Source organism: Uloborus diversus, chromosome 2 (assembly GCF_026930045.1).
Source record: "Uloborus diversus isolate 005 chromosome 2, Udiv.v.3.1, whole genome shotgun sequence".
NCBI lineage: Eukaryota > Metazoa > Arthropoda > Arachnida > Araneae > Uloboridae > Uloborus > Uloborus diversus.
The window spans coordinates 113,961,912-113,980,383 of record NC_072732.1 but is presented as its reverse complement, the minus strand read 5'-3'; the positions used below and the strand labels follow the sequence as shown (position 1 = coordinate 113,980,383).

At 34.8% G+C, this 18,472-nt stretch overlaps 1 protein-coding gene across 1 annotated transcript; it reads left to right on the top strand.

The window, feature by feature from the left end:
- Positions 1-2,039: 2,039 nt before the first annotated feature.
- On the top strand, positions 2,040-15,811 carry LOC129217423 (uncharacterized). Its single transcript, XM_054851722.1, has 5 exons — positions 2,040-2,117; positions 6,125-6,206; positions 7,353-7,515; positions 9,391-9,565; positions 15,587-15,811. The coding sequence occupies exons 1-5, from the start codon at positions 2,093-2,095 to the stop codon at positions 15,772-15,774; spliced, it is 633 nt and encodes a 210-aa protein (XP_054707697.1). The 5' UTR covers positions 2,040-2,092; the 3' UTR covers positions 15,775-15,811.
- The last annotated feature ends 2,661 nt before the right edge of the window (positions 15,812-18,472 follow it).

Below are 18,472 nucleotides of genomic sequence, written 5' to 3'. Positions count from 1 at the left end.
CGCGACCTTCGTAATGGCGGGCGGCTCTGCTGACCATCATACTACTTGGGACACGTGGAATGAGGGGAAATAGTGTTATGTGTTTCGCACAGTAAGTCACGTGTTGTATCAATTGGCGCTGTTTATTTCTTTCAGTACAATTAACTGTAAATATTTTCTGTACTGTTAACACTCTATTTTACAGTCACAAAAGTTTCCTGAATTTTTAACAGTGTAATAAGCATAAAAAAAAGAGAAAAACCGAAATAAAATTTACGCTGAAATAATACGTACAGTGGCTCCCAAAAGTCTTCGTACACCTACGACTTTCAACGAAATAGCCCCCAATCCATTGGTTAGAATTAATATTTCGGAATAGGTATTTAATTATAAGATCTATGATCAATTTTTAACAAAACTACATGACAAGTTTTTAAAAAATATTAAAACTTAATTTTTAAAAAATCAAAAACCAAAAAGTGCCGGAATTTTTATCATACAAAAGTCTTCGTACACTTTATAAAATATCTATATATATTTTTGAATAATCTAACTTTTGATTAAGTTATTAATTAGTAGAATATCATACGGTATTCATAACACCTTTTAAACGTCTGGGAATACATTTCATTCTTTTTCTTTCTTTTTCTTTTTTTTTTTTTTTTGCGTAATTTCTGAATAAGTGTTCAACCACACTTCGAGTCTTACTGTTTCTAGCTCTATTTTCGTTTTAAAGCCCTATTTTCGTAATCTACCCTCCAGATATCTCTAAATACGTTACATTAAGTTAAAATCTGGAGATTGAGGGGGTATTTTCTAAACTTTAGGACAATTTTCGAGGCACTAGACGCAAACGTTGAAAACCGTGTGCTTCTTATAGTTATCTTGATAAAAAACAAAGTTATTTCCAATAACCAAATTTTCGCTAAGAGTTCAAAATTGGTTTTTAAAATATTTAAATGAACAGCATGCTTCATTATTTCATCAAAAAATTAAACTACCAAGTCCTGGTGCTGATATGCACCCTCACACTAGAACACCTCTATACCGTCCTGATAACCGATTCAAACAAGTTCTTAAGATTAAGTTCTTAATTTTTTCTTCTTCTTACAGTTATACAACAATTTAACCAAAAATGTTCAATTACTTTTTATCTGTAAGTAAGACGTGATTCTAAAATTTTTTACTTATTTATCATTGATTTTGCGACGAAAAACGTAAGCTTTCTGTTTTTCGCATGACCAAGAAAATTTTTGCGGGAAAAGGTCGCATTTAATCCAGCTAACCAGAGAACTTGGCGAACAATTTTAGGTGTAAATTAAATGTAAAATGTTTCATTTAACACTGCAGAAACTTTTACAGCACTCAAATGTGTATTTTCATATTTTTTTTTAACTTTAAATCTCCGATCACGTTTTCTCAATTTTGCCGGTTGACCTTTTCTTTCCTTGTTTTCGGTCCGATTCCTTTCTTTAAAGCATTTTATCAAGCACTTTACTATAGAAACAAATAAAATTAACTAATTTAGAGACATTTCAAACCAATTTAACCCTACTGTGGGAAAAACAATTCAAATTTTGAATGTTGTTTGCGGTTTTTTACGAATACCAGCTATTTTACAGTAATAAGCACAATATTAAAGAATAAATTTAAAAAAAAATTAAAGCCAAATGACTTATAAGGGTCAACACAATGCAAAAATATTAATAAAACGGCATATAATAATTTTAATCATGAATTTATTCGAAAATATTTGAGTGTACGATGACTTTTGTGGCGAGTTATTTCTCTGTCTCTTCGTTTTCTGACCCATTTCAGAAAGAAGATCTGTCAATATTTTGAAAAAAACCAATGGGTTGTATTTAGAATGACATAGGAATGATGTGAAAAAAATATTGGAGTTCATATTCGAATTCAGTTTCGAGTTATTTTGGTTTTACTAAAAAATTTCAAAGTGTACGAACACTTTTGGGAGCCACTGTATATGAATTTTTGGTTTTCATATTTTCAGGCTCCTTTTCATCAGTTCGACAGTTGGATGGACATCCTTCGCGGGCGTATGCCAGCAGCGCTTCCTATTACAGAACACGTCAATGTGGGGGAAGAAGTCACCATGCTTGTAAAGGTTAGACATTCAAGTAAGTTTTGATATAAAACGTGTCCTTATCAGGATTTACTAACAGATCTCAAAATATATCACAATGGGGTATAATACAATAAATAAAATTTAACACAATAAAATAAATATAACACAATACATAAAATATAACACAAAACTTTAAGAGTGTTTTTTTTTTTCTGAAAGAGTAGGGTCTGGTGGGGTAAAGTGGTCATAAAATCGTAGGTTTTCAACTTAGGTGGATAATAAGTACAATAAATTCTTTAAACACTACAACTTTTTTTGTTGTTATTTTACATTGCATTATTAAAGAACACGGTACATCAAATTTCAAGGGAAAAAATATTGTTTTAAGTAGTTTTATAACACTTTCATTTCCCTATGTATTTATGACCACTTTACCCCATGGGGTGGGGGAAAGTGGTCATAGCATGGGGTAAAGTGGTCACAGTTTAAAATAGATGCAAAACCGTTATAAATAACCGTAATATTTGTATATTTCGATTATAGTCGATTACAGTTACAAGTATATGCACGAGTATATGCGGGTATACATAAGCATTTATACGTGATTACCTGCAGTATACGTGTCTAAACGAGTACATACGTGTCACGTGTATATACAAGTATATACGCGTATAAACGAACATCATATGCGTGTATGCATTTATTTCTTGAGTATATACATGCATACCTGAGTATATGCGTGAATAGTGGACACATATACGCATATATAGGTATACATACATACATACATTTACGGGTATACACGAGTTATTTCGTGGATATATCCAGTGCGTGTTCGTACATGTCTACTCACGTACATATATATGGAAGCAACGAATATACACGTATGTTTACGTGCAAACACGATTATGTACCAGTATAGACGTATATACGTACATTTACGTTTATATCAGTACATGTATGTATACACAGGTATATCCCCTAATATACATTTATGCTTACAGAGTGAATCCATGGGGCAAAAACCAAAGGGGTGTGTGAGAGGGGAGGATACAAAGCAAAGAATCATAATGAAATTATGGTCGCTGACGCGCTACATGCACACTGAGCCAGAAACTGATGGATGCAAAACAGGCCACAAATTTGTTACACAAACATGATTTACCTGACCGGCTGGTGGCGTGATGGTTAGGCGCTCGCCTTGCAGGTCTGTGGACCTGGGTTCTGAACTGGGGATGCCGGTAGGTGGATTTTCAACATGAAGAAAATCATCAACGCACATGTCGTATGATTATGCGGCATGTAAAAGATCCCTAGGGCTTAGAACTTTTGTACGTTTGGCTTAGAACTCCCTAGGAAAAAATTAAATTCCTAGTGCAATGTCGCATCAAAAAGAGCCCAGGTGCCTCCACCTGGTGGAAACTGGGCGTCAAAAAAACTACTGTGTCATATGCATCAGCGCCTTAATGGTGACACATAAAAAACTGATGCATTGTATGATTGTAGGGAAGCGCACTGGGTCTGGTTATGGCCCAGACGCCTCTTCAGGTGGGTCTCTTGTACAGCCCAATTGGAAGAAAAAAGATGATTTTAACCAACATTTTAGTTCTTAAGAAATATTTAGAGCAGATGTTAAAGTTACGGCCTGTAGTAGCTCTAATCCACGCATCGCAACAAAGGCACAGCGACTGATAAAAGTTTTTCAAAAGTCTCATTATTGCAACAGAGAGTGTTTTGTGATTACGACGCATGTATTACAGCAACCGGCCACAATGTTCATCAATAACTTTAACACTTTCTTAAGATCTAAAATGTTGTGTAAAATTGTCTTTGTGTAATAAATTTGTGACCTGTTTTGCATCCCTCAGTTTCTGGCTTTGCGTGCATGTACCGCGTCAGCGTTGTGTTTGTGACCATATGTTTCTTATGATTCTTGTTTCTTCTACTCCCTTCTTACATCTTTTAAGAATTTACCCAAGAGTTTAATCTTACCCTGTGTACGTGTATATCATATGCTTGTGTGTAAGTGTCTACTCGAGTTACGAGTACGTACGCATATATACGTGTCTACCTGAGAAAATAAGTGTTCGTATATATACGAGTATAAGCGGGTATATACGTGTATAGTCGAACGTATGCCTTTATAGAGAAAAAATACTTGCAGATACCCATATACTATGCGTTTATTGGTGCATTTATGTGAATGCGTATGTATACGTGCCTACACGAGTATATGCACATGCATACGCATATACTCGTATATTTAACCGTGTTTACTGTAAAAACAATACATATTAAGTAAAATCAATATTTCATTTGTGTCTGCCTCATATTTAAAGATTACGTGACGTTAGAAGGACAATATTCGTTAAGCCTAATATTATGACCACTTTACCCCATCTTACTTAAATTGTTCTGAAAAATTAACCAAAATATATTCAGTTAACTGCTAATGAGTAAGAGTTCTTGAGACATGTAGGAAGCTTCCTGTGCAGTCAATCTGTTCATAATTCTACCAAACAAAATTTTCCAAGAAAGTTAAAAGAGGTGTTCAGATTTTGAAATTTTTCATATTCACACAAAGTATTTTATTTTACCAAATAAAATTTTGCCAGATGTGAAATTTTGTATTCAAAATGTAGTTTCTACCTGCCCTATCCTAAAATAAAATTTTCACGTTCATTCGAACATTTATTTCCAAGCTATAGCCATTTATCTGACAAATGACCACTTTACCCCATTGACCACTTTCCCCCACCAGACCCTATGCTTAAAAACATAGGATTTGACCATTTTAAGAATAATTTGACAAAGTTTAATATGTTTAACAACTATTTTGATCGGTGCGCAGATTCAATTTCATTCTTTACGCATCTGCACATGACATCAGAAGTGATGAAATGCCATTCACTGATGTCAATCAGCGCAGAACGCAATATTTAATTTACTTCTTTACTTACATGTACATACTGGCAACCATATGGTTGATATGGCGTAGAGCGCAATATTTAATTTGCTTCTTAATTATCATAATCTGGAAACGCGGTAGACAGCAAGCGTAAGCATTCAGCGCGCCAGTAGAGTAGCATGCCAAAATTCATCATTTCTGACATCATAAAGACAACGCCTTGTTTGAAAAATTGGACATTTTGAAAAATTCATTAAAAAATAAACGTTTTGAAATAAAAGTTTTTTTCTCGCTCCATGTTTTTTTTTTTTTTTTTTTGCTCATTCTATCAACTTCAGTGACTTAAAGAAGTACTTTTGACTGATGGAAACAACCCCATTCAGAAATCAAAATGTACAACTTTGTAATGAATACTTGGTTCCTTAAATATCGAAATTAAATTTAAAATAGTACATATTCGCTGTTGCTACAAAATATTAGGGGTACCGGAATGTAGTCTCGTGTTTTTCAAGCAAATAATTTTTGCTATTTTTTTTTATTTAAATTTTTAATCAATGCTGTAACTACCTGTATTATCAACATCCTTTTTTCACATAGCGTGAAAATTTCCTATCTCGTATCATCAAAACCATCTGGTTTTGGGTAAAAGAATCTGGAGTTGTCATTTTGGATATAAGTCTAATTTTCTTCAAGTTTTTTGTCACTCAGAAAGGTGTTGTAGCGATCGGTACAAAGGGAAGAGAGTGCAATAGTATATTCCAATGAATTTCAATAGAAAAGGCGTGATTCTGAAACATGACTATGAAAGAATACATCATTCAAGACGAACTCAGGAAAAAAATTATCAATTTTAGTGGGTTGGCTCACCCATTCTATTCTCCCGACATAGCACCACCTGATTTCCCTTTGTTTTGCTCGCTTTGTTACAAACCAGATGAAAATATTCTTGACATCCACTATATCTTCTCCAGATATTTTGCTCCAAAAATAATTTATTTGAACACTGCATGACAAAAGGTAGTTGAAACCCAGAGAAATATCATTATTCGTTAAAAGTAAAAACCAGGTAAACCTTATTGCTTGGAAAAAAACAACATTGCTTTTAAGTTTTCTTTATATCTCTCCTACTCATCTTCTACTATTTTCCGCAGATGGTGTTGAAGCAAAGGTCATTGATTGTGTTGCAAGCGATGGGACTGCTGAAAATGAACAATTGCTTAGTGATTCCAACGGGTAAAATGTTTTACATCAAAAAATTTATGCTTAATATTTTATGATGAATATATTTTTTTATCATTTCAAGTTTTATCGCAAAAATGCATTTATGTACTTATTTATTTGTTTATTTTTGCAACACTTTATGTCTTAAATACTGCTTGAAATATCTAAATCTAAACGCAATTTAGCATTATTGCCCGAATTTAAGTTCAATCAAAAAGGTAAGTCAAATACTTGCAAAAATATTGCATGACCATGTTTTCAGTTTCGGATGACTCATTCATCAGTGCACAGGAAAAAAAATACAGAAATAGTGTATGGCGAAACTCGCTTTTATTTTGTTACATCGTATCTGGGAAATTCCAACGTAACATGTGTAACATTTTTACCCTATTCTTTCTTTTCAAAGTACTTTTTCATTAGCTCTGCATCAAAAAAAAAAAAAAAAACAAGCTTCTGTTAATGTTATGTTATTTTACATCCTTTAATAGAACAGATAAATGCACAATCTAATTATTCTCAGTTTCTTACGAATAATTATGAATTTTATAAAGCTTGTTTTCTCATACGTTACACACATAAAGTCCGAACTCAACCAGCTCGGCCCGTACTCTTTGCACCGACAGGCCATTTTTGATGAATCTTGACAAGACAGAAATTTTAAACTTAAACCTATAGATTTATACCTACATATGGCTACAAATTTTGTACGTTTTTGTAACTTTCTTTTATGTTTTTAAGTGTTTAATTTGTTGTAATCTTGCTAAATATTGCGTTTATTTCATTTAAAATTACCTTACTTTTGATGTTTTACTTGTGTATATTTTCCTCTGTTTTGTCCATTAAAACATAGGAGTCTATAGGTTGGCAAGAAATTTACGAGACATCCCCCAAGTAGGCCTTATGTTTGGCGACTAATTTTTAGAGTCAAATTTGGAGAGCAATTGCCAGATATCGCCAAGTTTGGCGTATTTGGAGGCATTTCGAGCCTAACAGATAACGCGATCGAGATTGATATTTGGATAATACTTTAGCGATCTACAGACATTATTTGTAGAAATTGTAAATACATTTCCTGTGTTTTCAAAAGAACCGAGTCATTATTTCAAGATTACCTGATGTAAAAGTGCTACTAGTTACAATAGCATAAACTTCTTTCAGATGCACTGTTGATGCTGCAATATTTCCACCTCTTCAAGAGAAAACCAACAGCAAGACCGGCATCAAAATGATTCATACTACTTTTCCCGCTTTCAAGTTCCCGGAAAGGGAGAATCTGCATTTGCAGTGCAGAGTGTTGATTTGCAACTCCACTTGCCCACTGGTGAGAAATTTTAACAATAACCACAATCACTTTTTTTAGGAATCGATGTTAACCGGGGAAAACTCCAGTGGGGTCCTAAGTAACTCCGGTCACTTAAAACCTTCTATTCTCGAGTGTGAAATTCTACAGATATGAACCCACACTTCAGCGTCTTAATTTCCAAATGTTTTCTTTGAAGAGCACCTGCCGGTAGGGTAACGGCACCAGAAATAAAAGGGTTCAGTAACAGACTGTCGTAAGTTTGGATTCAAATAATAAGAACTTTAGGCGGGTAAAACTGATGTAGCTGCGACCCATGAATAGGGTGCAACCATCTAGTGTTTATCACAGTGAATTTTTTTTTATGAGTCAGTTGGTATTTACAAAACAGTGGTGGAAGTTATGCACAGCCACCACGAGGTCTGGAAGTGTTTCATGTTCATTCGAATTCAATAAGGTTCAGTTCGAAAAATAAAGAACTTTTGCACATTTTGAAGAGAAAAGGGGAATTCTGTCCAACAGACATCCTTTCCTCATCCTATCTGTTACTGGGTTTCATCAGCATTGTCGGTGTCTGTTACTGGGAGTTGGACCTATTTTTCAAAATTGAGCAAAAAAAAAAAAAAAAAAAAAAAAAAATAGAATTAACTAATTTAGAGGATCCAGAAGCACCCAAACGTTAGATGAGATATACTTGCATGAGAGGAAAATAGTTTTTTAAAAGTCTAAATACAATAAAGGGCTCAGAAAATTGAATTAACCTGAGAGCGACGTCTTAAGCATTTCTGTTTCTGGTGCCGTTACCCTAGTTTGTGTTTTTTAGTTGTTGAAAATCCGCATTCATTTTTTGGAAGGAGATTTGCAATAGACCAAATCCAGAAAACCTAGATATCTTGTGTTAAATGTGAACAATTTATTAGCAGGGCTCACTTGCAGGGTTCATTAAATAAATGTGAAATTTAATATGGGTATGTGTCTTTTCAGTGTTTTTCTTTAATTCGTTCTCTTTTTTTTATTGAAATGAAGTGTTTCTTGGAAACGTGTTACAGTAATCAATTTAAAGCCTCGAGTTGTTTTTTATGTGCAAAAATATCTATTTTACCAATTGACAATTTTTGTTAAAATTTATTTGTACTAATTGCATTAAGCGAAAATTAATAAATGGTGGTCATACAGGTACCCCGCGCGAGCTTTTGTGTGCTGTTTTGAACGAGAGTTCTACTTATCTCCGCATCATCCCACCACTTAGCTACCGCCTTAGGTTTACGCGAGTTCTACTGGGTTAAGTGTTAACTACAGTTGGTTCTTTATTTGACGATTCTCTATTTAACGACTTTCTCTGTTTGAAGACGATTTTTCACAGTATCGAACACTTCACTAAAGCTTTAGAACTACCCTATTTAAGGACGCATTCTACTTAAGAACGATTTATCGTGGTCCCTTAAAAGTCGTTAAATAGAGAATCAACTGCAATTTTTATAAAACTATACCTTTTGTAGCTTTTCCCCATTGAAATTTATTGCGTGTATACCCTTTTTTGCACCCCCATCTTCTCCAGTAAATTTTAAAATGTGGGCCTAAATTCGAAGCTCAGTGACACAGTAGTAGCGCTTCGCGCACCCACACCACCGGCCCGGGTTGGGCATAGTTGACTCAGCCGTTCATCCCTTCAGTGGGTCAATAAAATGAGTACCAAGCGTGCTTGGGAACCAAACACTGGGTGTTCTGCCTTAGGCTAATCATCCAACCGGAACATCTGTCCTGCAGCCCAGAGCTCCCCCTGGTCAAAAAACTGAGTTGGGCACAGTAGGGCTTGGCGTACCACAGGGTTTGGTTTGGGCCTAAATTCTGCCTATGAATTTGATTTTTTTCTTTTCTTTAAATTCTTGAAACTAGGAGAGTTGTTCCAAATCTCGCTGGAGCACACGAGGACGGTCAAGATCCACGAGAACCTCTTCTCGGAACACTATCTTACGAGAGATGGGAGTTTTCAACTCGGTTGAAGTGAGAACTCCCCATGTCGAGAAAAAGACTCACACCACAAGTGCTGCGAGTGTGAAAGAACCTGCGAGTAAGTAGTGACTTAACTAATTTTTATATGAAAGTTGTATGATTATTTTTTTGTATTAGATATTCAAAGAAATTGCAAATAGTCACGTGATTTTAAGCAACCAGTGCCAAAGTGGATGCCAACGTCAAACGAAAGAGAGGCATCAGGCTTTCGTTAGAGTGATATTAATGATCAATCTTACCATGACAAGGTAAAGGACACTATTTGCAAAAAAATTTTTTTGCAATTTTGTCATCTATTGTACTAATGCATTATTTACAAGCTTGGTTATTTGGTTTTTGCTGAAAATTAAGCACGGAAAAATCATCAGACAGCAGCATTTCCCAACTTTTAGTATGAATTTCAAAACGCGTATCTTCAAATACAGTAGAACTCTAATTATCCGATATCGGATGCTATTCGGAGTATCAAAAACTCGGATAAGTGGATATTTCTAAAAAGAAAAAAAGGCAAATTTTAGTTAATTACTGTTTTTTTTTTTTTTGTTTTTTTTTGAAAATGAGGCAAAAAAAATATCGAAAAAAAGAGCTTTTAATTAATCAAATGAAAAAGTAACCCTTTTACATGTTAAGCGCATTCAGAAGTGTACTAACATTAGTACAGTATGTACGTACCCTACTTGAACTGAAAGTTATTGTTTGCTGAATATCTGGGTGAAAAAAGTAAACTGTTGGACTGACTTCGCGAAGGGAAATAGCGCAGAGACAAAATCATTTTGCAAATCGCAATACCTTTCTGTCTTAATTTACTATTTAAAACTGATTCCTATAATCAGTGATTCGGATAGTAGGAGTTCAGATAATTAAAGTTCTACTGTATCTCAAAAACTTATTTCTGTCATTTGCCTTTCACAACAGATTATTCGTGATTGCTAAAAATCCGCGACCGTGAATCAGAATAATTCACTGATACCAAAAGAGAATTTAAAATTCTTACTCTGGAACTCGTTTACAGGGTGCGGTAGATAAGTAATGAGACTGGCCGCCGAGCGGCTCCTCAGTCGCTCGTAGTGGGGTCTCCACTGGGGGATCAGTGCTAGCAATCTGCCCGCAGTCGCGTCGAAGCTCTGGCACAGTGAAGGTCGAGCTTCGCTTAAACGTTGTTTGCGTGCTCGTGACACTTGTGAAAACGCAGTGAGTAAAATTCAGTGGGTACGCTATCAAGCACCATTTCTTTTAAAGTTTTATCTGAAATTTCCATTTCGGAAAGGTGGAGTCAAGTTTTCCCACTTCTGCTTATCGATGAGTTCATGGTAGTCTCTCAGCTTCGAAATTGAAATCTGTAATTGTAAATTTTCAATGTCCAGTTGAATTTTTCGAATTTGTCTTCGTAATCTGACGCAAACCAAGTTATCTGATGACGATCGTCTGCATTCTCCAGTGTTGTATTTTTTAGATTTCTCAAAGTATCCAGTGTACAGAACTACAATATTGTTGATGACGTGATTCAAGAACATGGTTTCCGTCGGAGGACGATGGCAAAGTTGATGAATTTGATTGGACAACAAAAATTTATAACTCCAGATTTCAATTCTGAGAGACTACCTTGAGCTCATTGATAGGGGGGGGGGGGGACTTGAGTGTGGAAACTCAAATCCTCCACCTAAAATGGGAATTTCATATAAAACTTTGAAAGAAATGGTACTTGATGGCGTACCTACTGAATTGTATGATTTACAAAACCTCACGTTATACTCAAACAATGAGACGATGCTTAAAATTAGACAAAGAAGCGTCACCCACCCACAGTTTGTTGTCTAACCAAGAGAGATGGATTTCTCAAAGTCAGGTTAGACTCCAGAAATATTACCCCACAATGCATCACTAAGGCCAAGCATTGGTAGGAGTCAAGATAATAAGTCCGACTCGCCAGCCGAACTATACATATCGCATATAAACTTTCAATTTTGTTATGAGCTAAGGAGAAAATCAACTTTTTCTTTCTATATGTAAGAAATGCTCTTATAACTTTTTTTTTTCGATATTTATGTAAGGAATAGTTAAACACATTTTTACAAATAATGACTTCTGATACTTTTTCTCAAAGTACAGAGCCCTACGGTGTTGGTCAGTTTTGAGGTCATATTGGCCAAATTCAAAGCATGTGTGGAACTTTAAAATATAGTTCATTATTAAAATGATCACATGCGGTCCTAGTCTTAAGTGATATTACACAAAATTTATCAAATTTTCATTTTATGATATTATTGTAACTTTTCCCAGTTTTTATGCAATAATGGTCAACTTCAAGGCGTGGGCGAACCCTCAAGATATTTTTTTCTGTCGAAATCCTTTTGCGTGACTAAATATCTTTACAAAAAGCAACTTTTCCGCACTATGAACGTGGTTTAATAATGCGTTAATTTATCCGATTTTGATTTTTATCTCCACCCTAGTGCACACCCTCATGCTACAAACTAATTTTGTACCAAATTTCATGAAAATCGACCGAACGGTTTAGGCGCTATTCGCGTCACAAAGATTCGGACAAACTGTAAGCTTTATTATTAATAAAAAGATATACATTTAGTTTTTATGCATAATGCTCATAGAAAATGGGGTTGGAAAAAGGATGTTGCATTTTCAGTGTAAAATTCAGGTCTCCGACGGTTAATTTTCATAGCTATGAGAAATTAACTGTCATCATTACAACATCTAGTCACTTTCTCCCAATTAGATTCTCCCGTTGATGAGCATTCGTCACGCGTGGCTGTTCACGCATGACTGGATTGCTTCTGATGGACGAGGGGGAAAATGTATACGCATCGGTTAATGCTTCATGTTATACAGATTTTTTATTAAGAGAACAGGAAATGACACTAAATGAAACTCACAACAGATCTGAATAGCTCTAACAACGACCTTTGTTTTGTTCAAGTTGGTGATTGATTTGGCTACAAGTTAAATCAGTCTGTAAAAACTTATTAATAAACTTCATTCCATTTCTTATCCTGAAAATGTCTACCTTGTTATTCATCAATAGTTTTTCATTCAGTTCAAATGTATATTTATATCTAGCTCAAATCTTGCAGCTCAATTTTCACCCACTTCCTCTGGTCGGATTCTTTTGAAATTTCGCATGCAACCTAAGACCCGATGGGAATGCAGTATTCTATATTAAAAATAAAACTTATTTATAGTCAAATTTATTCGCTAATAATGATTAGTTATTCTAACTTTAATCAACATTTTGCAAGAATTTTCTCATTTGATGACAAAAAAATGATCACAAAAGTTGGAAATATGTTTATGTAGAAACCATTAATTTTTCTGCATCAGATTAAAATTTGTTCCAATGTTCCAAGGAAATTAGAGAGCGAATTATATCTGTTTTTAACTAATTTTATGCTAAAATGTAGGTGAACCTTCAATTGTAAATATCATTGTTGATCACGATCATTGTTAAGCAATGCTTTTGTTAAAACCTATCTCAAATTTTAAAGCAATATAAGTACGGTCACCACACACGGGGGGCACTGACTTATATACAGGGTGACAAGAAATAACTTAGACACACATAATATATTATAACTTTAACGCTAATGAAAATATTACGACCAAACTTCAAAACAAATATGAATACATTATTTCGTCTACGTATATTTAAAATTTTCTAAGTGACTACCTTTAGGATTGATACAGAGCTTTAAACGTGTCAAAGTTTTCTGCTCTGGGCCGCAACTCACTTATTGATATTTTATCCCATGCCTTGCATAAGGATTTCTTTTCTTTGGATGCCAAAGTTTTATGAGGTTTAGCACACACCCTTGTCTCCACGATGGATCAAGCAGAATAATAGATTGGGTTCAAATCTGGGGAATACGTTGACCATTCTTGAGCTCCGATGAAGTCCGGAAAATGTGTTTGCACCAACCTCGAGTGCCTTAGCTATGTGTGCAGGTGTGGAATTCTGTTATAAGGTTCATCTTTTGCTTCCAAAGAACTATTGCAACCAAGACATTATCTTCCAAAATGTGTTTGCGATATGTTTCTTGACTAATTTTATCCCCTGATCAACAAGAAACAAGTGATATTTCCCCTCTATCTCACCCCAAACCATTAGGTTGGGGTCGTTGACACCGTTTAACAATGCAAGAAGGTCTTGGAGACAAGGTTGTGTTGTAAACTTCACAAAACTTTTGCATCCCTAAAGAAATCCTTATGCAAGGAGTTGGATAAAATATCGGTAAGTGAGTTGCGGCCCAGAGCCAAAAATTTTGTAACACGATTAAAGCTCTGTATTAATCTTAAAAGTAGCCACTTTTAAAACTTGTAAATATGTTAGACAAAATAGTGTATTCATATTCACTTTGGAGTTTAGTCGTAATATTTTCATCAGCATTAAACTTATGGTGTATTATGTGGGTTAAGTTATTTCTTGTCACCCTGTACTTGCTTGATTAAAATTTCACTACGAAACTAGAATCATTTGAAAGAACTTTTGAGACATTAATTATGATTAGTTCATATTTGGTACAAAATAATGCTACGGAACACTACTTTCGTTTGTTTCGAAAGTAATGTGGGGAAGCCAAATCTAACAAACATTCTAAGGAAGAAATTCGTAAAATCACTATTTCTATTTTTACATGCTCGAAACACTTCTGCCGTCTTCTAGTGGCTTTAGGCTACAACCTTCTTTTCATTCTTCGCCACTTGAGTTCTTCGTTAATTGCTGGTCCTCGGATAGTACATTTTTGAATTGAAAATACCAGAATATCAGTTGCTAGCCAGTTAGATGTTTTTCTGTTTTTTAAGCTATAGTAATATACACAAGGTCCGACGAATCCTGACGCCATGTCACCTAGGCGTCTAAAAAATGCCTTGGCGACTAATTGTTTAAGAGCAAGTGTCTTGATGCTCTGCATGTTTCTTTGAAATTTGAAAATAAATTTGTCCGGAGCTAATAAGTTTTTCCTGGAGGATTTTACAATTTTTGTCAATCTCTGCATATCTTCACTTCAGAGCAACAGTAAGACATCTAATCCCAGGAATAACACTAAAATATCCTACTGTTGCTCTGATGCGACGATATGTATACAGGCCCGGCATTTCGAATTTTCTAGAGGGTGCAAAGGGTTTTAACATTGTTGAATATGTGCAAAGAGATGGCGTATTAAATAAAAAAAAACGAGGGGGCAAAGGGGATGAACTGATTGTAAATTATGCCAAAAAATAACAAGAATCACGTCCACCTACATGCAAATACATTGATTGCGCGGGGGGGGGGGCAGTTAAAATCCCTCCTAAACCCCCGTATTAGACAGTTCAGCTTGTGCTTTCAGTAATTTCCATCTGTTCTTGTATCTGGAGAAATTCATGTCCGGGTATCCCTATCCACAGAAGAAGATTTAGATGTGACACGGTGACTCTACTCATTGGCGACACTTTTATGACACCGGACTGCAAAATCTTATCCTCAAGTATGGGACTTGAACACAAGACTCACACAAGACAAGCACAAGTTGTTACACTTGCATCCACAAGTGTAACAACTCCTTTGGTTCTAGTGTTGAGAGGTAGCTAAAATATTGCTGAATCTTTTGCAATAAATCTTTCCGAGTAATTATGATTTGTTTCTTTTTATCGGCTGTGGGGTATTCACGTTCCGGAACTCCCCACAAAATCAATATGGTAATCCATACACCAATTATTATTCTCTGAACCATGCACATAAGGGAATCTATAAAGAGAATGTCCAATAAATGCATTTCCAATTCATTTATATCATGTCTGAATTACTATTCGAATTACACTTAAGCACTATTAATTACTTTGTGAAAGCATTTTGGTATTTTTATTTACAGATCTCGCCGTGGTTTATACATGTTACAGTGAAAGACCGAAATCGGAGAATGGCAAGATTCACCGGTGATTCGCCAATGTCTTTAATAAGTGAATTTCGTCATTCACCAGTGAATGTCGACATTTACCAGGTTTCAGTCTTTCTCAGTAACGTATACATGATTCAGGAAGTACATCATCACAGATATTCAATATTTTTTAATATTTTTTTTCTTAGCACCACGCCCGGATGATATGTTCTGCTTGAATTCGGCTCGCATGGTCATCATCATCGGCATCTTGTTGGGTGTCCTCCTCGTGTCTCTGGTTGTCACCATCTGCACTTGCGTTCGTGCTCGAGAGCTCCGCAGACGACTCGCTCAGCGACAGACCCTCCCCTATGGAAAGGTGCACGAATACTCCTGACAATTCCCGAAAGAGGAGGGACCCTCCAAAAGTGTCGTCCAAAAGACCGAGGTCCCGAACTGCTTCATCAAGGAAGTAGAAGTTCCTAAGTTCTTTTTGAAAGAACTGGATGTTTCTAAGTACTTGATTAAAGAATTAGAAGCTCCAAAATATCTCCTAGAGGAATTCGAACCACCGGAATGTTTCGTCAAAGAGATGGAGTCGGAGTTTTCTCGTCAAGAGATGGAGCTTAGCAAGTGTTTTTACCAAGAATCGCCAAAACGCTTTCTTCCAGAACTGGAGGCTCCGAGATATGAAGATGTCATTAAGACTTTTAAGCCTCCACCGATTGCCGGCTTACGTAAAAAGAAAAAGAGGATTGAAGAGATAGAGACAGAAATAGCTATATAGGCTTAATGACTTGCTGTGTATTTCAAAAGGACTAAATTGCTAGAGAGCTATGAAGTAACTGCGCCTGATGTGACCAAAACAATTCACATTGCATGAGAATATTTCTTAAACATCAACGTGGTTAGTTTTAAATATTTCTGCATCAAAATAGCACATTTCACACTGCTTCAAAAAAAGTATCGATGATATATCAGTATTTTGGACAAAATACTTCGTTTTTTCCTTCATAACAATAGCGTGGTTGTTTAAGAGAGATGTTCTCCTTCAGTCAAAATGCTCTCAAAATATGTTTTTAAGTTATGGAATAGATTTTTTTTTTTATTCGTACATAGACTATATGAATATTTGACGTATGCAAAAATTCTACTGCGGAAGAACATTAAGTGATAGCATAGTGATTTTTTTTACGTGTGATTTACGGCAAATGTAAGTAAATGTTGAGGACTTATTAGAACTATTATAAATTAGGAGAAGTTTGGTTGGATTTAGTATATTTTAGTTCTTTCAAAAAATGGTCACGCATATTTATAAGAACATTGTAGATATTTACCTATTTATTCACTCATCTTAGTTGTTCATTGTCATAAACATGTCATTATTTATTTATTTATTTATTTACGAATACTATTTATTAAAATATTTTTTAAACATAGAATTTCTGTGTTAAATGTTTGAAAATAACTCCTGATCGACACTACACGAATGTTCTCGTTTACGTATATTTATTATACAGGATGTTCCGTTTTAACCTTCAAGACCTTTATATTTTCGCAACCCTTAGTTCTAGATTTATACTTCCAATTGCAAAAATGTTCAAAATCAGATGCAGAGTTAAAATATTGAAAGTTTGAAGTAAAAATAAAAATAGTCAAAAAATACAAAATTTAACTTTTCATACGAGCCCCATGTCCCCTAACTTATTATTAATTAACAGACAAAAATTATTAATGACAAATATTAAAATACCTTTGCTTAAAAAGTAAAAGCAAATAAAACAACATTAAAAGCACAAATGTGCAGGAACACTGCATACACGTGTTTTGGCGTTACAAGGAATGCATTTTTTAATGTACAAAATCTGAGCTTATGGATATAAAGACATCCGACAAAAGTCGGATTTTTTTGTTGGATGTCTTTTCATTGCTTAGCTCTTATTTCATGCACTAAAAAAAGTTCCTTGCAACGCAGAAACACGTGTCTGCAGCGTTCTTGTACATTTATGCTTTTAACGTTGTTTTTTGGCTTTTAAAAATTATTAATGTTTGGCGGACTAGAACTATAATAGATCGATGTAACTTGTTTTAATTCCAACTTGATTAACCATACCTTTTATTTATTTATTTGTTTGTTTGTTTTTAATTTTAAAAGTAGCTTTTTTGTAAAATTTTTGACACAAACAAAATTTTTTACATAATGCACAGTTACATTTTAGCTGGAATTTTGTTTTAAAATCTATAATATGGTCTATACTATTATTCCAAGAAGTTCGAAAGTCATTACGAGTGTGTCGGTGGTTCGTCTTAAAGCGTAATTGGCACTCGGTACTCGGCCGAGTAGTGAAAGGTCGAGTACTCGGTACCCGGCCAAACTGCTACTCGGTACGTCTCTAGTGAAGCTCAAATTAAAACTCTCTCTTTTCATTCGTGGGCACCTATGACCATATGACACAAATGGGGTCGTTCCGAAATTTTAAAAGTATTTTTTTTTCTGGAACAGCATGCTTAAAAACATAGGATTTGACTATTTTTAAATTAATTTGACAAAGTTTAATATTTTTTAACAATTATTTTAATCGGTGCGCAGTTTTAATTTCATTTTTTTTCGCTTCTGCACATGACATCACAAGTGATGAAATGCCATTCACTGATGCCATTAACGCAGAGCGCAACATTTAATTTGCTTCTTTACTCATATGTAATGGCAACGATATGGTTGATAACAAGCATAGAGCACAATATTTAATTCGCTTCTTGATTATCATATCGTAGAAACGCGGTAGACAGCAAGCGTAAGCATTTAGCCAGTAGAATAGCGTGCCAAAGTTCATCACTTCACAAAGACTACACCTTGTTTGAAAAAGCGGACATTCAAAAAAATTAACTAAAAATTGAACGTTTTGAAAATAAAAGTTTTTCCTTCTCCAAGTTTTTTTTTTTTTTTTTGCTCATTTAATCAACATCAGCGATTAAAAGTAGTATTTTTGCCAGATGGAAACAACCACATTCTAAGAGAAATTTCTGTTATTCTCAATACGTGCCATTTTGAATGTTCTTTTCCATTAACAATTTTTTGTCGCTTCCAATCGTCT

Excerpts from the sequence above, each read along its gene's own strand:
- LOC129217423 (XM_054851722.1), top strand. The coding sequence starts at position 2,093 with ATGCTTGTAAAGGTTAGACATTCAA. Across the intron at positions 6,207-7,352 it reads TTGCTTAGTGATTCCAACGG|ATGCACTGTTGATGCTGCAA; the intron begins GTAAAATGTTTT and ends AACTTCTTTCAG. Across the intron at positions 7,516-9,390 it reads GCAACTCCACTTGCCCACTG|GAGAGTTGTTCCAAATCTCG; the intron begins GTGAGAAATTTT and ends TCTTGAAACTAG.